We start from the raw sequence: 24,506 nt of genomic DNA, 5'->3' as shown, positions 1-24,506 counted from the left end.
GGATTGCATAAGAAGATGGTAGACATGGTTTTTGGAGTTGCCCAACTATGAGAGTGTTTTGGATTAACATGAATAGATGGGTATATCAAGCATTGGAGGTAAGACTTGCATGGTCTAGTTGGTGCATTGGTAAGGATATGGATTTAGGGAGTACACTGGGTTAGTCACAATGGTTAGATATGTGGAACTGTGGGAGGTGTGGTGTTCAAGGAATGATAAGGTCTACCAACCAAGGTCTCGAGTTTGAGGAAGTTTAAACACAAGTGTGTCAGTAACTATTGGACATTGTATTATACTAACAAGACTAACAATGATTTGGTGTTTAACATCTTGCAACATTTGTAAGCTTCTTTTTTTTTTGGGGTGCAAGCTATCGTTGTTGCAATGTTTGGAAGATTTACATGGTTAGGAGGGATGTCGAGACATACATGGGGTCTAACCCTAATGGTGGTGTTGATAGGTTAAGGTATATGAGCATTGTGATGAATGATGAAGATTACAAGACATTCAAAACCCAACGAGACAAGTTTATCTCATTGCAAGAAAAGAAGATAAGTAGATTAATGTGTTTCCCTACAGGTGCCTTATATTCAATCATTAGGGTGTTGATATCTGAGGTTAAGTAATTGTCTATCTCATCACAATTAAATGTTGCTTTTTACCAAACGCATGTGGGGGATTGCTATCAAAGCTGCTTCATAGCTGAACATATGTAAAAGACGATCGATGTTTATCTACTATATATATATATATATAGTCCAAAAAAATAGAATATGGACACATGCCGCATGTGTATTACTACTATTGAAAAACAAATTAATTCACTTCTAGATAATGCAAACCTATGGTGAAGACCAAGTAATCAATTGCTTTGTAAACAACAAAAGGATTTCTTGAAGTGCACATGCCCTCAATTTTTTAAATTTTTCTTGTCTTTGGTTCTCAATTTACTTTTAGAAAAAGAGTTAGATTATTTTCTATGCTCATTTAGATTATTCTCTTATTGAATTTGGAGAGTTGTCAATCTAGTTAGCTAAAAAGGAAAACCAAGAGGATGAGTAAGCACAAATCATAAATGCAAAGATGCACGGTTTGTAAAGAGGCATCATGTCTAGATTTACGTGCTACATTTCCATTTACTAAAAGGAAACAATAAAACATCCAAAATGCAATTGATAATAGAATAGAGTACATATTTGTGTTAAATAAATGAGGAGAGAAATTATGAAGATGGCCTATGTGCACCTTCAAGAAACAAACAAGGTGTTGCTCTGAGCTAAACTATGACCTACCATGACTACCCCTATAACCACAATTCAAGCAAGGATATATTGATAATAAAGCATAATCAAGTGAGGCATCACAACCATTTGGAGAGACGCTTTTTGTTTTTGACCGTGTTGGGCAAATCCAATTGGTTGAGCCATATAAACTTCTTACAAGTCACCATTCATCACCCCAATTAGGAAGGGGGGAGAGAGAGACAGAGAGATGAAAAAAGATAGAAAATGAAACGAGAGACTAATGAAAATGCCATCCTACTTATACTTACATTTTACAAAGGCAAAATGATAGAATTCGAAGACAAAGCCCCAGCTTGGTGTAAAAAAGAACGGCATACAAATCAGGCAGTTATGAAGGTGGTGTAAAGGTCGAGAAGGGGATAGCTCAATTGAGTAATTTAACGGGCACCTTAATAGTGTTAATTAATGGTGTAATTAAAAATCAGAATTGTGCCCCCTTCCTCGCCTTTCTAATCCAGCTGAGGTCCCTTCACAAAGAACTAAGGAGAATGAGGAGTGCATCGTGTCTCTTCTGTCTTGCAATTTGGGTGTATGTGTATGTTTAAGTTATCAGAAATTCAATGTGGTATGGGCTCAGAGAGAGCTAAATGATGTATAGCTAAGCGCAACATTAGAAAGATGTGGTTCAAAATTTTTGAATGGGCTTCTGGGAGTCAATGTGTTGCAGAGAGAAGGCTATCACAGTGTTTTAGGTACATGCATGTCATATTAGCCCTTTATATGAAGACGTTGGATGAGTTTGCCTGCAGTAGCAGAACAGTAAAAACGGTAACCTATGCATGGATCAATACCTACACACAGGCTCACGTCCTTAGGGAAACAACACCCCTGAGAACCACCAGGAAGATGCCTGTTTCCATGCATGGCGAAACAATCATCATGGTTTCGAGATGGCAACCATGGAAGTCATCTTGGAAACTGAGACAACCTTGGCACAAGCGTCCAAGTTTGCTTGGAGCAAGGCAATGCTGAAATTTGAAGCCTTAAGAGCCTTTTGTAGAGCCTCTTAGAAAACAGGGTTACAAAAGAGGCCACAATTTTGAAATAGAAAACAAAAAATTAGACATTAACATACATACTTTTGATGGCCTTCAAATTGAAGCTTTCAAATGGCATTCAAACTGAAGGTTAGGGTATGCCTTCAAATTTCAGCTCTAGAGCAGAAATCACATTTTGAAATTGGAAGATAGATGCTTGCTCCTGTCCCAAATGAAGGATTTGAGAAAACAATGGAAAGAAAATAACCAAGGTTGAAGATAACTAAAGTCCCTAACGTTTTACAACTCATAAGGTTGTAAACCTTTTGGGAAATTGAAAAAGAAGAAAGCCTAGGCATTGAGAAATAATGGAAAGAAGATAAACTAAGGTTGAACAAATGAAAGGGAGATTGATAAGGGGATGATCTCGAGGCCAGGTCATCTCTCTATAGCCGCCCCCCCCCCCCCCCAAAAAAAAAAAACAACAACAACAACAATGAAAAAGGTAATTAAAAATATGCTTAAAAAGTATGCATAGCTTCTTTCAAAAAAAAAAAAGCATCAGAACCAAGTAACAACAGATCTCAATGGCAACACGCCTCACTTGGTAAAACTATCACCAAAAATAAGAGCTACTTGGTAGAAACCCAACCATCAGTAACCACCACCCATCAACATTTGCATTTGCTCATAGCCAACATAACATACATGCATGTTTAGGAGTCCGTTTGCAAAATTGCATCACCATGCTTGAAACTTCATTACCGTAACTTCAGAGAACTTCAGAGTCCCATTATTGTACTATTTGAAAATCTCCACTATCTATCTACCTGAAAAATCATACATGCTCCATGCCTCACATGGCATAGCCTACTGAATGATGGAGGACATGACTATGAAGCATCAAAATGCAATGTTAGTTTTAATTTTTACACATCACTATTCCAAAGAATCAAACATATAGGCACTGACGAGCACATGCCTGCAGCATCCAGCAACTAACACCTTAGGCAACCCACCCTTCAGGTAGCTAAACGTCTTCTACAAGGCATGTTATCCAACTTGGGATGAGTTTTCTAGGGAGCTATATACCTCATGTATGGTCACGAATGGATTGAAAGTATAGTTACTTCTCTTGATTATTTCAAACTGATATTAAGGTCCAGGTGCATCTTGTTTCGTTTCAGAAGTGTGTACTTTCTCTAAAGCTTTTTGACCCACTTCTCCAGCTGCTTTCGTAACTTTATTAAAAGCTCCAGAGATCCAGGCAGCACTCGTAAAGATGTACTTGTTTTTCATGAGTGACGTACCTGCATTGCTCATTTTCTGCTCAGCAGCCACAAATGCTGAACGAGTCTTCTCAGAAACCTGGTATTTTTCATCAATTGCCTTGACATGCTCATTCACCACAGCCGTGCCAGTGCTAAATTTCTGAGTCAGACCAATCTTTCTATCCAGAGAAGATACAGTAGCAGTAGCATTTGCAGATAACTGGTGCTTCTCATCAAAAGTTTTTGCCTTGTTCATCGCATCCTTCCCAAGATCATATCCCCTAGCAAGCATTGTTGAGATCACATCCTGGGCTCTAGTAACTGCGCCCCCAATACCCACCGCACCTGCAGCTGGCTGCAAAATGTTACAGATGACTAGAAATGAGAAACTTAGCATACAAAGCATGAGCAATTTTTAACTAGAAACCCATAAAAATTGTAATGAACTTGCGGTGTTACAGACGTTACCAAAGCCTGCTTTGCACTGTCACCACCAGAGGATGGATGATAATCCTCCACTTCTGTGATGCTTACAATTTGGTCCACAATTGTTGCTCCCTAGGCTCAATCAAACCATCAGTGTTACCACAACTTCCTGATTCATCGTTACCATGTTCTATGAAGAGAGCTCTATCAACATTGATGGCTACCACTCATTGCAGCCAACTCAAAAAATTTCACGCAACAACATTTTGGGGAACCAAAGCTCAGCTCCATATAATCATAAGAACAATGCTGTTATAAGCAGCTGATCCATTCACAGCAAGTAGAAAAGCCAACTAATGAGGATTCCATCCATCAAGAGAGATACATACAGACAGTAAGACGGCAGTATCCAGTGCTTCTGGATCCTTGAATGTGACAAAAGCAACCTTCAATCCATCCTCGTTGCTGTGTTGAAGCTCACAGAAAAATGCACAACCAATTAGCAAGAACCAAGTTTGTCAAGAAGATATATCATGCTGCTGATAAGGTTGTACACGCAACTGACCTCTGAACGTCTATGTGCTCGATTTCTCCAGAAAACGAGAAAAAGTCGTGGATATCTCGTTCTGTTGCCTTAGGGGACAGATTGCTCACTTTAACTGTTCTAGTCTGCATGATTAACAAACAGTATTTACAGCTATGAGGTGACAGCAATAATATGAACTTTATACTCAATAATTAACATAAATAAACAAATAATAAATTCATATCCACAATTCCAAAATCATGCAGCACAAATCTATGCTTTAAACAATGGCATGACCGTAAGGTGTTAAAATCTTCGCAGAGCTCCTAATTTAACACCGCTTCCTGTCTACGCCTAATCTCACATTAGTTACCACCTCACTCTTGGGCATCACCTCTGAAAATTCGATTTAAAACATGTAGTTCCCAAAACAGCACACTCGTGCCCCCCATGTGGCCAGTGGTAAATGAGCAAGTGCTTCAAATGGGCCAAACAGGTTGGTGTGGATTCATTGAACCATGAGCCTGTGAACACGCTTCAAGCCTTGGTTGGAAGGGACTGTCCAAAGAACACGACGAAGGGTAAGGGCAAGGCGAAGAAGTACAAGGGGAAGGCAAGTTCGTCTGCCACAGCAGTATCTACGACACCGGCACCATCTACCCCCCCTCCTGCTCTCACTAATCCCACAACTGCTCTTCACTTGACCTAGTCTAGGACGATCTCAATGGTCCTCAGCCAACATGATATGGTGATGTGCCGATGGACGATTCATGGACATCCAGTGTCCGTACTCTGATGGAGGAGCCTCGGAGGGCCTCATCTGAGACCATGTGGCCGAGCAGTTGAAGCTGCCTATAATGTTGGACACCAATCTCATAGTCCTAGCCACCTCCATGAGGGGCAAGAGGAAGAAATCAAACCAGTTTCAGGTTGCGAAGACCTTCGAGAATGCCCTATTTCTTTGATGTCCATCTGTCTTCTATGCTTCTTGTCAGCAACCTTTTTATGCTAATCTTGAGACCAATGGATGTCCATACTCGTGCAAAGGCAACATCAAGATCTCGCACATATAGTGCGAAGGATGGGTGGCAAAATTACTTTGCCATAGACAATCTCCAATGGGGCCTTTCCTGTGGATGCATGTACCGTGTTGTTGTAGGCAAACTCTACAAGTGGTAGGTACTTCTCCCACGCGGTCTTTCGGTCTGCAAGATGGCACTTTAAAATTTACAATGGCTGAATTTGCAGCCTCACTTCAGCTGTCTGTTTGTGGATGATAAGCCGATAAAAAATCAATTTTGTGCCCATGTTATCAACGAGAGTCCATAGCACTTAGCTTTTGCTTTTGTTTTTTTTTTTGCAAGAAATATATATATATATATATATATATATATATATATATATATATATATATATATATATTGGTTTTCTTAATTTTAAAAAAAGCACTTACAAAGCAATACGTGGGTTTTTTAAACCCTCTCTAAGGTTCAACAAAAAACGAAAGCAAAGACAAACGCGGGGTTTTTTTTAAAATTAAAAAAACAAAACAAAAGGTAAAACCTCCATGCCACGCGTTTGTTGTTCGCTTTTGCTTCTTTTTTTTTCTCTCTGCCACCCGCCTGTAATTAGCGCGGCCCGTCTAACACCCGTCAGCTTGCGTGAACCACCTGCGCACGTCGCCTGCGTGTGTGAACCTGGCTGCAACCACCTGCTTGGCGTACCCGGCTGCCTGCACATCTACATGGGCGCCTACGCCTGCTTGTGCATACAGGTAATCGCATGTGCCTCGCTGCGCAAAACAGCCCACGTGCTATTACGACCCTGTGTTTCTCTCTCTGGACAACAAGCAGGTGGGCACGAGCACGGGCACGGGCACGGGCTGGACAGTGCGAACATGCATCAATTTGGATATGAAAAGGAAATTCATAAGTGTGGCCAGCCCAAGTGTGAAAGGGGACAAAAGGGAGTTTTTGAGTTTATAAGGTTAAATAACCTTTGAAGGTTTAAAAATATTATTTTTATAAGCATGTGTTTTGTTATCTTGCATTTGGCGTTTTTTGAGAAAAAGCGAATCACCTCTTTTAAAAAAGCGAAGGGTGGCGCATGGAGCATGGCGCATCCCCTTGAGGTGGTCGCCGTGTGCTGCTGTGCATATGGCTACCAGGCGGCTACCAGGGCGCTGCTACGCAAGGGTTACATCTGGGCGCTGCTGCGTAAGTGTTGCACATTGGCTACCAGGCTGCTGTGCAAGGGCTACAGCAGGGCGCTGCTGCGCATGAGCTCCAGGCGGGTGCAGCTACGCATGGACTACAGGTAGGCGCTGCTGCGCACCTGGCTCAGCCATCTAAGCACTTAGCTATCCCAAGAAAGGTGCACAGATCCATGGAAGAATGCAACTAGGGTAGCGTTTATGAGGTGGTTGATAGCAAGCAAAGCCAGATGAAAACATTCCCTAGGAGTTGTGTCACGTACACACCCTTGCCATGGCTAATCTTTGGCATGAGCTATCTTAATCCCTGATCAATGCAGCAATTAGGATAGCATATAGGGGCACCATTATCATCAGAATCATCACCAGGATCATCATCGTCAGCATCAACAACAGCATCAAAAGCATCTTCATCACTATCATCATTGTCGTCATCATCAGCACAACATCACATCATGAGTGGCATCACCATGGGACTGCATAGAGGCCTGTCTGTTGGTAGCAAACCTCTGTCGGTAGGGTCTTGTGCATGTAGGTGGCCAAGGCTACAATAGGCGCAGGTGTGGGCAGAACATTGAATAAGCGTAGCAAAAAGTATTCATTCACTGAGTAGTTCATCATTCATTCATCCATAGCATCAGTAGAAGATATGTAGAAGGGCCAAGGTCACCCCTATGGGGCTGACCATAGCCCTATGTCATGTATGTCACTAGAAGGGGTCTCTCGGAACAATAATAGACCAACACTTCAAATACCAGACAGAGCATGAAGACACAACGGAAGAACCATAAACAATACAAAAAACACCGCACTGAGCCGGAACCCCGCCCCCCCCCCCCCCCCCCCCCCCCCCCCCCCCCCGCGAACTTAATTGAGAGAGAAGCTTTTACAACAATAAACTAAGGTGCGGGTGCATACAACACCGGATTTTCCACAAAGCATCAACAAATCTCTTGGCCAGATTTCTATCCAGTGCCAAGATAAAACCCAGCACCAAAAAGCCATTCGAAAAACTGTCTCAAGACAGTCCCATGAATCAGCCCATAAACTGTCCATAAAACAGCCTGGTACGGAGCTAAAAACAGCCCTGACCTCTGCGCCAAAACAGCCCCAAAAACAGAGCCTCAAATGAGCTCCAGAAGAGCTCTTAAAACTGACCCAGATTCCTCCAAAACAGTCCCAAAAACAGCCCCAAATATGTCGATGACAAGGCCAGAAGAGAGAGAGAGAGAGAGACAAAAAGCCTGCTAAAGACAAAATGGCTAGCCTATAGATGATCAGAAGCAAACTGGCCAGCTCTGTACCCGCCTAGAAAGGAGTTGACCAGCCCTGTCAGTCTCTGGGAGAAAGCGACCAGCCATGTGGCTGTTCTGGAAGAAGTCAACCAGCCGTGTAGAAGCTATGGAAGAAGTCGACCAGCCCTGTAGTAGCTATGAAAGAAGACGACCAACCTTGTAGAAGCTCTGAAGCAAGTCAGCCTACTGAAAACAGCCCTCCTACCTTGCTTTAATAGAGTCGACTAGGTGAAGGGGTGGATGTCACCATTTGGCCACCCAAATAAATGGTTCTCTCCAATTTCTTGTGCCCGTGTGTGGCGAGTTTGTTAATTCGAGTGTTTGGAATCCTAGTTTCTTGCGCCTGTTAATGGCCACTGTGGATTCGAGTGTCCAGAATCCCAGTTTCTCGTGCCTGTTTATGGCCACTGTGTGGATCTGAGTGCTCGGGACCTTGGTTCCGCGCTTTTTGTTGTGCCAAGTCTGTGCCTAGAAATGCAAGTGCTGTACTTGTTCCATATTGAGGAGATTTACTCATAACAAAGTGCACATGCACACATGTTTGCATGCTTGAAACTGTTTTCATGTGAACTGTTTTTGTGTGTTTGCGTGCTATGAATGTCTAGTTCACGGGCCTAGGACGCCTACCCGTGAACCGTGCGATTGCCTTGTATTGTGGCCTTGAACATGTGGTAAGTGCACTGAAAAACTCGTCTTAGTTATTAAAAAGGTTTTTAATGTTTATAACCTTTGCAGGTTCACGTTCATTTAAAATGGGTGGACATTTTTATAAAGTGCCTGGGGCCCAACTTGGTGGGCACCCTAATGACCACTGTGTGTCGGTGTGGGCAACTAAAATCTCATGCACGAATTGTTTTCACCACTCTACAAGCAAATAGTGTCGTGTGGACCCGGAACACCAAGGACGCGTTTGCTTCTCTTAGTGAGTGACGGGGAATTGTTGAAAGTCTTCCCTTCACCACATGACACGAGGGATGAGAGACATGAGATAGTGGACAGCTAGGTGAACATGCATATGCAAGGCATGCATCTCATACAAAGTATGGTACATTACCTATAGAATTGTCCCATGAGGAAACTACACATGGGCTGAGATTTTTCCACTATGCAGGTGATGCATGTTGGAATGTGGATTCTTGCCCTTTGCTTCTCACATTGCCATGTGGCAGTGTGTTATCCCACATAGTGGGTTGGGTCAATGTAACCCCTCTATATAGAGCAAAATGCCCCTTGGTCTCCCCTTATCCCCCCTTTATTGGTGGTCTCATGGGATGTTGGGGTGGGGGGGACCCGGCCAGTTGATGGCCGTCTTCCACATGCTGCGCCTCTATTTCGCTTGGTGCACCACGCTCCGCATTCTTTCATGGTATTAGAGCCTCATTGGTTCTTGTTGCTCAGCTTCCGGCATCACATCAAGGGGGGTGTTGGAATGGATTCTTGCCCTCCGCTTCTCACATTGCCATGTGGTAGTCTATTATCCCACATAGTGGGTTGGGTCAACTTACCCCCTCTATGTAGGGCAAAATGCCCCTTGGTCTCCTCTTATCCCCCACCTTTATTGGTGGTCTTATGGGGGGGGGGGGGGGTGATGGCCGTCTTCCGCGTGTTGCGCCTCTATTTCGCTTGGTGCTCCGTGTTCTTTCAATGCATGTGCTAACAATTCAGCTCATAATTCTCATGCCAAAGAGTACTCTCTTGAGTGTGGTGATGCAAGGAGAGAAGTTTCTGTGCATGCAGGAAAGCCACCGTTGCCTAGCCCACCAACTCGGAGAGCACATGCCCCCGTGTCTCGAGTTGCATATATGAGCCCTATGTAGCAAGGGCTGCCCCCTTCGACAAGCGGGAGAGAAAGCATGAAGATGATGGGCACCATGTCAAGAAGCGCAAGGAATTCAAGGCCGGCAACAAGTTGGTCAAGTTTGAAACATATCATGGCGAGTATGATGCAAGCAAGGTAATGGCTTTTATTGCACAATTTGACATTGCCTTGAGTGATGAACTTCACGTAGAATAAGACATGTGAGCATGTTCTTGAAGAGCACGGCTGCCCATTGGTGGATCTCTGAAAAGCTTTCCCCGGATCCCATCGCTACCTAGGATGAGTTTAAGAAGCGGTTTTATGTCCAATTCTTGTGTCATGTGCACAGTGTGTATCTACCATGTGTTACACGCACACAAGACTAGCTTCGAGGTTTGGGGAAGCTTGGAGCTAGGCAGACTGATTGGCGAGCTGAGTTAGGGATAGACTAATGGGCGGGCACCCAAGTATGGACGGGCGGGCGCCCAAGTGTGGATGCCCAATGACCGGCCAAGAGCCTATAAAAGGGTGGCCAAGGTTAGTCATTAATTCATAGAGTCTCGCGTGTCTTTGTGAGAGCTCTATGGTCAGGAGCCTGGATCTAGTGCAGACGTGCACCTGCTTCATGTAGTCGAGGCCAGCAGCAGTCTCGAGGCCCGCGAGGGTAGCTTCATGTTGGGGTAAAGGCGTTATGCCCACCCTTATAGTGTGTACAAGCCCATAAGTTATAGTACATAGTACACTTAGTACTTTTAATGTACTAAGTGCACTATGTGTACTAGTGCCATATACATGTGTGATAGGGGAGTCACACACTCATGCCTCATGAGTTGACTTATCCCCACAACTCTCTCTCTCTCTCCCTTGCTTCTCTGTGTATGTCCCCCATGAATGAACTCTAACCCTAATTCAGTTTCTCCCTTCAACTGGTATCAGAGCCCTGGTTTTGTTCTTGAGTGCTAAATCACTGGCTTGTAGGGGTTTCCTCTCTGATGCAGGCAGGCAGCAGCTCGACTTCTCCCATTCAGCAGCCTGTGTGTGAAGAGGCCAGAAACGACCAAAAGGCTGCTGAGCAGGTAGCCCACGCTGCCCAGCAGGCAGCAGCCACGCTGCCCAGCAGGCGCCTGCACAGCAGACGCTTGGTCACAAGCGGTGAACGTAGCAGTGCACGGGGTGTAGACTGTCGCTAGGCGAAGCATGCGAATTCATCAACTTGGCGACAGCAAGTCGTTGGTGATCATTGACACGAACGTGCGCTTGCAGCAACGCATTGGGCGGATAAGCGCTACTAGGCGAAGGCAATAAGCGCTCAGCAGCGAGCGAACACGTCTATGAGGCGAACTCAAGCGAACACGCTTCAGACATTCTTGCAGGCGTACGGTGTGTGCGCTTACAGCTTGTAGTTCCCTCTGTCGACGTCCCCGGTGCTTTCACGCCACGTGGGCGTTGGGCGGATACGCCTGGCCACAAGGCGCTTATTGCTGCGAGCGCTTATTGCTGCGAGCGCTTATTGCTCCGACTGTGAAGCTAGGGGGGCAGCATGGCAATCTGGTTAACCAAAGACCTTCCCATGATGTAACCAAGCGCAGCCAGCGCTTCATAGCAGCAGCAGCCAGCTATCCGTACAACTGGGAAGCGTGAGGAGTCCTTCATCAGCACAATTCTTTCTGCAGCAAAATCATCACCCCCCCTTTTCCTGCAACAGCCTGCAAATTGAAGAAAAATCAGAAATTACAAGGTATTTTCCTCAAATTTTTTTTGGGATTTGCAATTGAGCAAGTACAATCAACAATTGAGCAGATACAGGTGTCGAATTGCTCAATTTTGAGCAAAATTGGCAAAATTGGGTGACATTGGTCACAATCAGGATCAATTTGCAGGAAATTGGATGTCGAAATTTGGGGCTTTTGATGTAATTGTGCAATTAAGCACTCATACATGCTGTATGATGTGAGAAATCGCACATTTGGGCAAAATTGCAGCAAATTGCAGTGCAAATCAAGGGGCTTTTGTGCCGATTTGGTTGATTTGCATGCAGGCAATCGCATTTGATGCTGTGGATAATGTGCTGATGCCTTACAAGCACTCAATGTGCCTGTAAATCAAGGGGCTTTCATGTGTTTGATGTATATGTGGCCAGGGGGAAGCATCGTGAACACTTTGGATGCCTTCATGTGCGCCAATGTACCATGTATGATCAGAAATTGATCTTAAATCAAGGGGCTTTTCAAGTTTTTATGCTTGTTGAGCTTGGCAAAGCAGCAGGCAAGACATTTATGCCTTGAATCCTCAAAAATCAGCTTGCAGTCAAGGGGCTTTTGCCCAATTTCTGTTCGGGACTGTTGTATGCAGTATACGGGACTGTAAAAGTCTGATTTTTACTCATTTGGACAGCCAGGAGAGCACTTATTGCTAGTGTACCTGCTGGTACAGATTTGGCACAGCTTTGTGCATGTTTTGGCATGGCTGTACACTGTTTTGAGTGACCAAAAGGTTCAATTTCAGCTGCTGAACTTGCCGGTACAGGTTTGGTACATCATTGGTGAGCACTTGGTACTGCTGTACAGCACTTTGGAAGGGCAAAAGAGCACATTTAAGGTGCTGTCCAAAATCTGCAGCAACCAGATTTTGGTGTTTTCATCACATAAAGTGGGAGAAAAGTTGCATTCTTGCTTCCGCAGTGGGAGATAAAGCTTGGGAGAAAAAACTGTGAGCACTTTGTGTGCTTTTGGTGCAGTGTTTGCACATTTTGCAAGGATTCAGGCATTGACAGGTTGCATATTGCTATGGCAACCACAGGTGAGAGCTCTTCATTGCTTCACATCAAGAAGCTTGAAGGCTCGCATAATTATGATATTTGGCAAACCCAGTGCTACAATGTGTTGCTCCAGAAAAAGCAGCACAAGCCTATCAAAGAAAGGGGTGTAATGCCCGCTTCTCTTACTGCTGAAGAGTGGGAAGATATGGATGAGCTGGCAAGATCTACTATCATGTTGTCTGTGTCAGACTCATTACTTTTCAGCATTCGTGAAGAGAAGACAGCTTGGGGAATGTGGCAGAGATTGCAGGACTTGTATGCCCAACAAAGTGCCTCAAGCAAAGTGTATTGGTTGAAGAAACTCATAGGTCTTCAGATGAAGGAAGGGGCGTCTATGACAGCCCATCTCAATGAGTTTAATGGTATTGTGAGCCAAGTTATAAATCAAAAGTTGGCAATGGACGATGAGTTCAAAGCCACTTTTTTGTTATGCACTTTGCCAGAGAGTTGGGACACATTCAGGACAGCCACTAGCAATTCGAATGCTATGCTGTCATATGCAGATGTTGAGGGTGCTCTTCTTCAAGAAGAGATGAACAGGAAAAACAACTCTGTTGGAAAGTCCAATGCAATGAATGCACGTGGGAGATCCCAACAAAGGGGGAAAAGCCAAGAAAGGGGAAGGAGCAAGTCTCGCTCCAAAAAGGATTTGGAATGCCATTATTGTGGCAAGAAGGGACACATCAAAAAGCAATGCTACAAATGGAAAAATGATCAAAAGGAAAAGGGAAAAGGCAAAGACAAAGAGAAAGATGAAGCCAAAGATGTAAAGCCAAAGGGCAAAAGTGGAGTCAAGATTGAAGAAATCAATGTGTCACATGCAGGTGGCAGTGAGGATGAGGTCCTATTTACTTCTTCACTTGATGCCCATTCACTTCTTACAGGTGGTCATGGTATGCACTCATGGATCATTGATTCAGGTGCCTCCTTTCATGTCACAGGTTGCAGAGACTTGTTTGTCAGGTATACTGCTGGCAATGAAGGAGTGGTTTATTTGGGTGATAACCATGCATGCAAGATTCTTGGCAGAGGTGATGTGAGGCTTGTATTTTCAGATGGCTCACAGCTTATGCTCCATGATGTCAGGCATGTGCCTGAGATCAAGAAGAATCTGCTTTCTACTGGACAGCTTGATGATGCTGATTATGTTACCACATTTGGTAGTGGAAAGTGGAAAATTAGTAAGGGCTCACTGGTTGTTGCCAGAGGCTCTAAGGTGGACACTCTTTACTTTATGCATGCAGGTGTTTCTCACCATGCTAATGTAAATGCAACCGAGCTGCCGGAAATTTCTATGTGGCATAGCCGGTTGGGACACATGAGTGTCAAAGGAATGGAGCAATTGTCTCGTTTGGGTTACTTGCCTTCTCTAAAGTTTTCAAGTTTTCAGTTTTGTGAGCATTGTATATATGGCAGGCAACTGCAGTGCCCCCACAAGAAAGCTCTTGGACAGAAAGATGCTCAGTTAGAGCTTGTGCATACAGATGTATGTGAGATGCCTCAGCTTTCTTTGGGAGGGGCAAAATATTTTGTGTCTTTTATTGATGATGCCACACGCAAGGTGTGGGTTTATCCTCTTCGTTTGAAGAGTGATACATTCTCAGTGTTTCAGAAGTTTGTTGCTCTTGTTGAGAATCAAACTGGCAAAACACTGAAGGCTTTGCGTTCCGACAATGGTGGAGAGTATATGTCCAAACAGTTTCAGGACTTCTGTGATGCTAAAGGCATCAAGAGGGAGCTCTCTACTCCTTATGATCCTCCACAAAACGGGACAGCAGAGAGGATGAACAGGACCATACAGGAGAAGGTCCGTTCTATGTTGTCACATGCTGCATTACCTCATGGTTTTTGGGCTGAAGCTGTTATGACAGCCGTTCACCTTATAAATAGGTCACCTAACACGAGGCTTGGTGGGAAAGTGCCAGAAGAAGTATGGACAGGGAAGCCTCCGTCATACAAGCACTTGAGAGTGTTTGGTTGCGTTGCGTACGTGCACATACGCAGGGAAATGCGCACCAAACTTGATCCTAAGTCTCACAAATGCATATTCCTAGGATATGGTGACAGAGGTGAAATGGGGTATAGACTTTGGGATCCCATGAATAGAAAGATCATACGCAGCAATGATGTCATTTTTGATGAAACATGCATGTATAAGGAGCCTGCAAGGCAAGAGGAGCCTGGCAGAGTCATCTTTGATGATGATGGACATCATGGACAACAACAAAGGGCTGTAAATCAGCCATTACAGCAGGAAAACCAGCCCTTAAATGGTGCTGAAAATGGTCCAAATGGACAGCCAGACATGGCAGAAGATATCCCTATGGATATACCACAGTTAGAGGAGATACCGGGCATGATTTTTCAGCCTTATGGCATGGAACAGGAGCCACCAATGGGTGATATGCAGGCTGGACAGCAACCTGCAAATGATGGTCATTGGGTACGGAGGTCCACTAGACCCTCCAGAGCCCCTGACAGGTTTGTTCCAGGGGTTGACTACTTGATGCTCACTGACTGTGGGGAGCCCTCATGTTATAAAGAGGCTTTACAGAGGGCAGACAAAGCTCTATGGGAGCGTGCCATGAAGTCAGAGATGGATTCTCTGCATAAAAATGGAACTTGGAAGTTGGTGCATTTGCCTGCAGGCAAGAAGGTTTTGCCATGCAAATGGGTTTACAGGCTCAAAGTTGCACCAGATGCAAAGCCAAGATACAAAGCCAGGTTAGTGGCTAAGGGCTTCAAGCAGGAATATGGTGTGGACTTTGATGAGATCTTCTCTCCAGTGGTCAAAATGACCACACTTAGAGCTGTGTTGGCTTTGGTTGCGCATGATGATCTGGACTTGATTCAGATGGATGTGAAGACTGCTTTTCTTCACGGTGATCTCCATGAGGAGATATATATGCAGCAGCCAGAGGGTTATGCAGTAAGTGGAAAGGAGAAGCTTGTATGCAAGCTGAAAAAGAGTCTTTATGGGCTCAAACAGGCACCAAGGGAATGGTATCACAAATTTGATACATTCATGAAATCCCAGAAATTCAGGAGAAGTGACATAGATCACTGCTTATACACCAAGAAAGCTTTGGATGGCAGTCTCTTGATTCTCATTTTGTATGTTGATGATATGTTGATTGCCGGGAAATCTCGTAAAGAGATGGATGCCTTGAAGTAGAAACTGCATCAAACCTTTGATATGAAGGATTTGGGTGATGCAAATCACATCTTGGGTATGCGGATACTTCGGGACAGAAATCAGCATGTGTTGTATTTGTCTCAGAAGGAATACATTGGCAAAGTCTTGCAGAGGTTCAATATGGACAGGGGGAAGAAGACTAGTACTCCTTTGCCTCCATATGTGAAACTCAGTGCTATGGACAGCCCACAGTCAGATAGAGACAGGGCTGATATGGCCAAGATTCCGTATGCTTCAGCTTGTGGCAGTCTCATGTATGCCATGGTTGCTACTAGGCCGAACATTGCATTTGCAGTGGGAGTGGTTTCTAGATACATGGCCAACCCTGGCAAGAAGCATTGGGAAGCAGTGAAAGGTGTCATGAGATACCTGAAGGGCACACAGGATTTGTGCATTTGCTTTGGCAAACAGGATGCATTAGTGCATGGTTACACGGATTCGGATTATGCCGGTCATCCAGATAACCGGAAGTCTACTACCGGTTATGTATTTACATTCACAGGAGGTGCTGTGTCATGGATATCCAGGATGCAGAAGTGCACAGCCTTATCTACTACAGAGGCCGAGTATATTGCAGCCACAGAGGCTTGCAAGGAGGCATTATGGCTATCTCGGTTAGTGGTTGATTTGGGCTATACAGGGGATATTCCATTGTTGCATTGTGACAGTCAGAGTGCCATCCAGTTGGCAAAGAACCATGTCTTTCATGCAAAGACGAAGCATGTGGATGTGAAGTATCACTTCATCAGAGAGGTGATAGAGAACAAGCAAATTCAGCTTGTTAAGATTCATACGGATGACAACCCGGCTGATCTGTTGACGAAGAGTTTGCCTTCGGAGCGGTTTGCTCATTGCAGACACTTGATGGGCATTGGATGAGGCCAGTTTCAGCCTTGATATGGCCTTGTATATTATCATGTACATGCTGATTTTTCTTTTCCTTTACTTAAGGGCACTTTGCCTTTAAGTGGGAGGTTGTTGGGGTAAAGGCGTTATGCCCACCCTTATAGTGTGTACAAGCCCATAAGTTATAGTACATAGTACACTTAGTACTTTTAATGTACTAAGTGCACTATGTGTACTAGTGCAATATACATGTGTGATAGGGAAGTCACACACTCATGCCTCATGAGTTGACTTATCCCCACAACTCTCTCTCTCTCTCCCTTGCTTCTCTGTGTATGTCTCCCATGAATGAACTCTAACCCTAATTCAGTTTCTCCCTTCACTTCATGGCGGCATGGGACATCACGAGGTAGAGATTGGTCGGTACGTCCATCTAGTTAGCGCAGCTCGTGGCTCGGTGGGGACAGCCAAGACTTGTGGGCTTGCCCACAGCTGTCAAGGTTGGGAGGTGAGTCAGGCCTGCACCCCTTCACGTTTGCTTGGTTTTGTTTGCAGGTTTGGAGTCTTGTACCAGGAGCGTTCTACGAGGTGATCCTATGGGGATTTGACAGTGGTATCAGAGCAAGCCTCGAGAACAAGCAAGTCGGTAGGTAGACAGAAAGAGGTCAAAGAAAAGGTATGAGATCGAGAAGATTGCTGTTTTTTTGTGTATACTGCTGTTTTTTCAAGTTCAACATGTTGCTTTTGCATCGTAGGAACCCATGATGAAGATTGTGGTATAGTATGGGTTGTTTGCTTTGCAAAGAAGAAGGCTGGATGTGTTTTTAACTGTATAAACAGTTTAAGAGAGAGAGGAAGAAGAAAAAGCCAGTCGGCTGTATGTTAAAGAGAGAGAGAGAGAGAGAGAGAGAGAGAGAGAGAGAGAGAGTAAAGCTTAAGTGAAGATCGCTAGGCGTAGGCAGTCGAGCATGTATACGCAGCTGGGCTGGTTTGTGTAGGCAAGCTAGCACGTATACGCTAGTAGCCTGTACACGCAACCAGGCAGGTAAACATGGACACGTGAAAACGGTCTTCAGAAATCTGACGGGCGGTGAAACAAACACTCGCACACAAAAACACTTCATCACCCATGGGCACCTGGAAAAGGAAATAAAGAGGGGGAGCTAGAGCGCTCCTGCAAATAGTACAAGGACACCGATTGGCCCCAAAACACAGTGGCGCTCCTTGCGGTATTTCTTTACTTGAACAAAATTTGAGTACAAAGTACAACTTGTCGAATCCTCTACCAATAGGATCCCTTTTAGCTTTTTACCCTGGACTTCCAAATAAGAACTCTCGCTATTACAGCAAAGCATTCCATAGAGAAGACACACCTGTACGACACCTTGCTTGAAAAGGTATTCTCCATCATGGATCCCATAAACCCTTTCCCAAATAGTAGTAGGGCTGTACCAAACCACATGTCCTTCCTATAGCCACAGCTTGCATGTAGCCTTGAGAAAACTATAGCCTGTTCGCATGAATCCAAAGACATGTTCTCCATATGAAACCAAAGACCTGTATCCGATAAACCATAGACATGATGGGACACCATGATCCATCACATGTGACAGGGCTACGCCAGATTGTCAAGACTTCATTTGGACTCTGCACCTACAAACACAAGGCTATCTCAACATTTTTGAGGGATAGATACTTTACTTTTGATGCAGATAGTTATGATAGATGCTAGCTTGCATCATAACCATGTCTGTTGGAACAGTTGTTCCTTTCATGTCCAAGGTACTCATAGACTTTCCGAGGTCTGTTTGGGAAGTTCCGAGGTGACGAAGTACAAATTGATGATCTTTTCTAGAAGATCAATTCTTTCCTTGTTTGGGAAGAGACTACTGATGTGTTCCACTTGGTTCAAGCTTCAGTAGTAGGTTCTGGGTTTTCCCAGTTTTGTGTTTTTTTTTCCAGACCAGATTTATAGAGGACATCAAGATGAAAGCATGGTAGCCAAATGGAAGATACTTTTGGTTTTGGGATAACTCTTTAGGACAGTGGTTGCTTACCTCTGGTATTGGTAGCATTGTCAGCTTCGAGTTACCCAGATGATCCATTTGCTCTAGATTCAGCTTTTGTGACTAGGAATTGAGGCTCATGTCATGTTAACAGGTCGATCTCTTAGTCGGATTGTCCTTGAGACTATTGGTTTCGACCAATAGAGGGTGTTTCTCTAGTGTTGCGAATGTGACAACTTCTCTTTGAGATCTTTTTCTTGAGCTCAAGAGTGAGCTCTTTTGAGGAAGGTGAGTATGTTGACGAGCTATAGTGTGATATGTTGTGGGCGGACATGTGTTTTTTGGTCCGCTATTGATAGTCTGTGCTTTTTGGGCGTTCCTTCCCTATTTATTGGGGGGAGGGGTATCAACTGGGCACACACCAACAGATGGAGCACAGGAGTGCAGAGCGCGTGGAGCGGGAGCACCATCGCGCAGGAGACCGTCGTCCTTGAGGGACAACCCCGGGTGGTAGAGGACACCAGATGAGGACGATGGCAGGGCACTCAAGAGAGCATGTCGTGGCTCGATGGGGACGGCCAAGATTGTGAGCCTTGCTCATGGTTGTCATGGTTGGGTGGCGAGTATGCTTGCACCCCAGATATGTTTCTGTTCCGTTGTTTCCTAGAGCTAGGGTTAGGATTTCTGTGTTTGTTGTTGTTGCAGGTCTTCCAGGTTCTCAGAGTCGGCTGAGGTCTTGACACTCCTTTGGGAAGTAAAACGCAGCCAAAAAACACTGCTGTCCGGCAAAAAACCTGCACTCCACCGCCAACGGAAGACAAGGAACAGGAGAAAACAGGGTATTGTGTAGGCCAGGAAAAAAAACACAAGTATAGATGCTCCAAAATCAGCAAAACGCTGACTCAAATCAGCAAATCTAGTGTCCTCTTCAGGTACCAAGCTGTCACCAAGGCCTCAATCCACACAAGACCTCCTTTGCAACAAGTGATATGTGTCCACTGGAGAAGAAAACGCAGCCTACTAGGGGGTTGCAAACCTGAAAATACAGGCCGACCAGCTTTCACACCTCATATGAGGAAAAACGCTGAAGAGAAGGTACCTTCGGGTCCAACTGATGAAGCCCAGGTGAAGGTAGAGCTACCAGCAGGAACAGTCCAGAAAACACAGCAAAACAGGGCTGCAAATCTGAAAATGCAGAGGTGAAAAGGGGTAGTAGATAGGGCAGAAGCTGGAAACGCAGAAGTGAAAAGTACCACAAAGCCTCAAATCAACCAATCGGCAAACCGATTGCTGCAAACAACCTGTAGATGAAGAAATGCTGCACAAACAGTGCTGCTGCCCTGAAACAGAGCAGGCCGACAGCTGTACAGGAGTCCCAAGGGTCAAATCTGATGAAGATTGACCACAAATCTGAGCGCCTGGAAGAGGGCAGACCGACCAGAAACAGAACTGAGAAAAAATGCAGAAAAGAGAGGAGGGAGCAACAAACATTGCAAGTCACCGGCGCTCTGATACCATGAAGGAATGCATAGCAGAAGATGGGAAAGTGGAAACGCAAGAGAGAGAAAAACGAAGAATAACGTAGGTGTATACCTGCTCTCAATATCAACCAAACAAGATGAACATGCCGGTATAAGTCTTGCGCAGGAGGGGAAAGATCACCTCGTATGTGAGGGACTATAGCAAGCCAAAAACGCAGAGGCACAAGGCATGCAAGGGGCGAATACAGTGTGTGTGAGGGGGAAGGCCTAACTATATAAATGCCCAAAAAGGGGCAGCCGACCAGCACCACAAGACTGGGCATAAAGGCCCACGACTCCATAAAATGGGAGAAAAAAGGTGGGAAAAAGGTGTGAGGGGTGACCAGCCCCTCAAGCTAACATGGTCAGTCCTAGAGGCTCAAATAGGACACCAAAGAGAAGCCAACAGCAAGGGGATGATGATGTCTAACAGTTATGAGGATGCCATCTCTCCCCAGTTGGCTACCAAAATGAGCTGTACATTAGTGCTCTATCATTTGGATGTCGACGGGTTTACACTTGGTCTCCGTACCCACATTTCTCACAAGGCACAACAATTTCCTCTTCAAGTTCAAAAGGCTTGATTCCAACGAGATTCCATTGTCTCGCCTCTTTTGGGATGTGACATGATTTTAGGAATCCAGTGGTTTTGTCAATTTGAACCTATTCTCAATTGGAGACAGGACACTTTTACTATCTGTAAAGGTTTTCCTGAGCCCATCATGATTCGTAGGGATACTCCGCATCCCTTTGATTTCTCATCTCCAAGCCCGATGAGCTATCCACAAGGGAGCGGAAGGAGCATTGATTTATGTTGATACTCAGTCAACCTCTACATCATCGATAGCGGCTATCTCATCTTCATCTCCAGTCCCGCAGTCAATAGACCTCTTGTCTCAACACCAAGACATTATGCTTAGAGATAATCTCCCACCCTCTCGTTCTGAGCATCATAATATTGATTTGGTTCCTGGGACAGAACCTCTTTGCAAGTTTTTCTCTCATCTTTCCAAGACTTTAGAGGACGAGCTAGAAAAGCAGTTATCTAAGCTCCTTCAAGCCGGATTCGTTCAACCATCTTCCTCACCATTTGCTGCGCCCATCCTATTTGTCCAAAAAGGACAAGTTTCCACGTCTCTATGTAGATTACACGGCATTAAACAAACTCACCATCAAGAATAAGTTTCCTATGCCCAGGATTGAGTACATTTTGGAGCGTTTAAACGGTGCAAAATATTTCACTAAGATTGATCTCAAGAGTGGTTACCATCAAGTCCACATTTGTTAAGCTGACATTCCAAAAACAGCTTTTCGGACAAAGCGTAGTCACTACGAGTGCATAGTCATGCCGTTTGGACTTACCAACACACCGGCAATCTTCAATAAAATGATAACCACGATTTTCACAGTCCTCATCGGTAATTGTGTTTTCATATTTCTTGATGACATACTTATATTCTCAGCCAATGAGGAGCAGCATGGTTTAATTGATGCACCTGCTATCGCTGCTTGCTGTTCTTCTGGCTGACCTGCCCGTCCCCACCTGAACTACCCAGGCACTGCCTGCTGGCCATCCTGGCCACCCATTAGGCTGCCCAGTTGGTCAATCCGGTGGAAGTTGGTCTATGTTCAAAGCGTGTGTTGGCATCACATCAACACATAGTGATCTAGTAAGGCTCAATGCATTTACTTACATACTGAAATGTTGGCAAAAAATGAGTAACAAAAGGTTGAAAAACTAACTCAAAATTCTAATGGGCCTAAATTAGTCACTTGAGTAACTTTCTTCGTGGACAATAAAGCTTACTGATGGTGGTTGCCACCATCCAGACATTGTTTGAAAATCACGACAAGAGATTGTGGAACAAGAGCGGCTTCACAACATCCGCCTGCCCACACCTCTTGACTTGACTTGAAAGCTGCTACATCCAGCGGCTACTGATGTGGAGGCCGCACAACATCTAGGTGGGCCCCGACAACAACGCTGCAAAACCATCTCAATTTGACAAATCATGCCTAGCAAAAGCATCCTGGGAATCTCAATCCTAACAGGTGTCTGAAACCCTAATTTACTGCATGTACCCTAACTTTCAATGTCTGTAACCCTAACAACCCTAACACTCAATGCTCGTGGAAGTCTGCAACCCTAACTTTCAAGAGCGTATAATCTGCAATGAGCAAAAACCAAGCATGAAAAAGCCTCCGCAGTTGATTAAAGTTATTGCAGCATGGGCGGGTTGCATACTGCAGATTCAACTCACAGATTCTGGACCCTTTTGGCGACCTATCCGATCTAGGAAAAGAAGAACAAAAAACCCGACACGAAAAGCTTCGGATAACAGATCTGAGCAAACAGCGGCCATTGGCACGAATGATGGAGCTCACCGGCATGTCTTGATGGCGTTGAAGCAGGTAACCCTGATGATGCCTCTTCTCCTCCTGGCGGTATGTTGTTGAATCCACCTATATACTGTCCAGCTGGCTATGTCTTCTTGTAACGTAGGGTCTTAGAGCCTTTTCTCACGGAGCACAATGAGAAATTCTAGGGTACCAACGAGTGCTAGCTCATCTGGTAGAGCCTTGGTCTACCTTCGAAAAAAAAAATCTAGGGTATTTAATGCTTGGAAGGGGTGTGGCCGCGTGGGAAAGCTAGGTTAACATATTCTCTCTCTTTTGTCCCCATATCCCCAAGCATTACTTAGTTAGGGGCACTTTTGTCCCCATATCCCCAAGCATTACTTAGTTAGGCTGCCCCTGATTAATTAATCAATGCTTTTTAACCTAAGGTTTTCACCTTAGCACCAAACACCAGCCCTTAAAAAAATTATTCTCTCTCCCCCTACACTCCCCCCCTCTCTCTCTCTCTCTCTCCCGTACACCTCACTCTCTCTCTCCCTCCCCCCTCCTCTTTCCTCCTCCTGGCATATGTGAGCAGTGCATTCGAGATATGTCTCAAGACTTTCCTTCAAAAAAATTTACAAAATTTGAGAGCTTGGGGCCTCCCACTGCCACACGTCAAAACCCTCATTTCTAAGGTTTTCACCTTTCACATCATTCACCTATACTAAGGTTCAAAAACTTCCATAATGTAAAAAAAACGTTTGGGACCCATATTTCTCTCTTTAATTGATTAGTACACATTTTACAATATCCTAAAAAGGCTCAAGGGCAAACGTGTTGCTCGGCTCCCTTTTTTGGAAAATGCATATAAATCATTGTTTTTAGAATTTTATGACATATATTCAAAAATTATGCGTGGAAAGACATTCAAATAAGCAAAAAACGAGTGAACAAATACCCATCAAAAACCAAGCATGGTTTCGAGTGTTCTAGTGGGTAACACATCACCTAGAGGCTAGAGCTATTTCCTTAGGTGCCATAGTACTATATAGAGTTGAAAACGTTATAGTAGGTAAGAGCAAATATAATTGCTTCCTTTCCTACCGTCCTGTGAGATTTGGAACTTTAACATATCTTCTTTTTGTAGAATATGAGACATCTATTAATAAGCATACAAGAAATCATTACAAAACCATAGCCCACTAGTTAGAAGTATACAAGAAAGCGAGACTTCTATAACAAATCTTTACAAAACCATAGCCATGTTGGTCAGAAGAGACATCATCCCAAAAGGCAAGATGTACACATACAATCTAGGGTAGGGTGATGCCATCATGAAAGTCCAGATGGAGAAGACATCATCCCAAAAGGCTAGATGTTTACATACAATCTAGGATAGGGTGATGCCATCATGAAAGTCCAGATGGAGAAGATGAGAAGTTGTGCACCTGGCTTACACTATCTAGAAGGTCCCTTTATACAATCCCAAACGGCCATAAAAATATGTGTAATATCTACCCAAATGATGCATATGGAGTGAACATAAAATAGGTTTGAATACATATCATAGCCTTATGTGAAGTCTACCAAGCTGTGATATTGGCAATAATTGTCTGTTCACGAGATGGCATAAATTGCAAGTTAGGAACTTGCTCCAAAGTGCATGTACTTACCACCCCTCTATGCACCAAGAGGGCAAGGTTATGATTCATGCCCTCATAACCAATACGTGGATCATATTGGGCTAACTATGCTATATAGTCCTAAGTGATGTAAAAGGTTTCTCTTGTGAAACTACCACGTTGACTACCAATGAGTCTCTCACTAAAGCTATACTCATCCTACATGGCTTGCATCTAATGAGAACATTTTCTTATGCTTCCTCAAAGGAAATGGATTCCTCTTTAGTGCATATAATAGCAATGAGAGCGTGATCCACAAAAGAATAAGATGCATGATAAGAACCTGCAC

The 24,506-nt window shown here is 44.3% G+C and overlaps 1 protein-coding gene across 2 annotated transcripts; it reads right to left on the bottom strand.

The window, feature by feature from the left end:
- Positions 1-3,008: 3,008 nt before the first annotated feature.
- Positions 3,009-22,786, bottom strand: LOC147622793 (binding partner of ACD11 1-like). 2 transcript variants are annotated; one of them, XM_086822433.1, is made up of 5 exons: positions 22,581-22,786; positions 4,544-4,647; positions 4,368-4,443; positions 4,021-4,110; positions 3,009-3,907 (listed from the first exon to the last, which is right to left on the bottom strand). In XM_086822433.1, exons 1-5 carry the CDS (start codon positions 22,584-22,586, stop codon positions 3,437-3,439), a joined length of 747 nt encoding a protein of 248 aa, XP_086678559.1. In that variant the 5' UTR covers positions 22,587-22,786; the 3' UTR covers positions 3,009-3,436. The 2 variants fall into 2 exon arrangements, with proteins under 2 accessions (XP_086678559.1, XP_086678558.1); XM_086822432.1 differs by having other exon boundaries at positions 22,457-22,595.
- Between the last annotated feature and the right edge of the window lie 1,720 nt (positions 22,787-24,506).

This window comes from Cibotium barometz, chromosome 28 (genome assembly GCF_041138505.1).
Source record: "Cibotium barometz isolate CiBa-2024 chromosome 28, ASM4113850v1, whole genome shotgun sequence".
NCBI classification, from domain to species: Eukaryota; Viridiplantae; Streptophyta; class Polypodiopsida; order Cyatheales; family Cibotiaceae; genus Cibotium; species Cibotium barometz.
This window is presented reverse-complemented; position numbering and strand designations above follow the sequence as displayed.

Excerpts from the sequence above, each read along its gene's own strand:
- LOC147622793 (XM_086822432.1), bottom strand. The coding sequence starts at position 22,558 with ATGGCCGCTGTTTGCTCAGATCTGTTATCCGAAGCTTTTCGTGTCGGG. Across the intron at positions 4,648-22,456 it reads GCCAAAAGGGTCCAGAATCT|ACTAGAACAGTTAAAGTGAG; the intron begins GTGAGTTGAATC and ends TTAATCATGCAG. Across the intron at positions 4,444-4,543 it reads GAGCACATAGACGTTCAGAG|CAACGAGGATGGATTGAAGG; the intron begins GTCAGTTGCGTG and ends GCTTCAACACAG.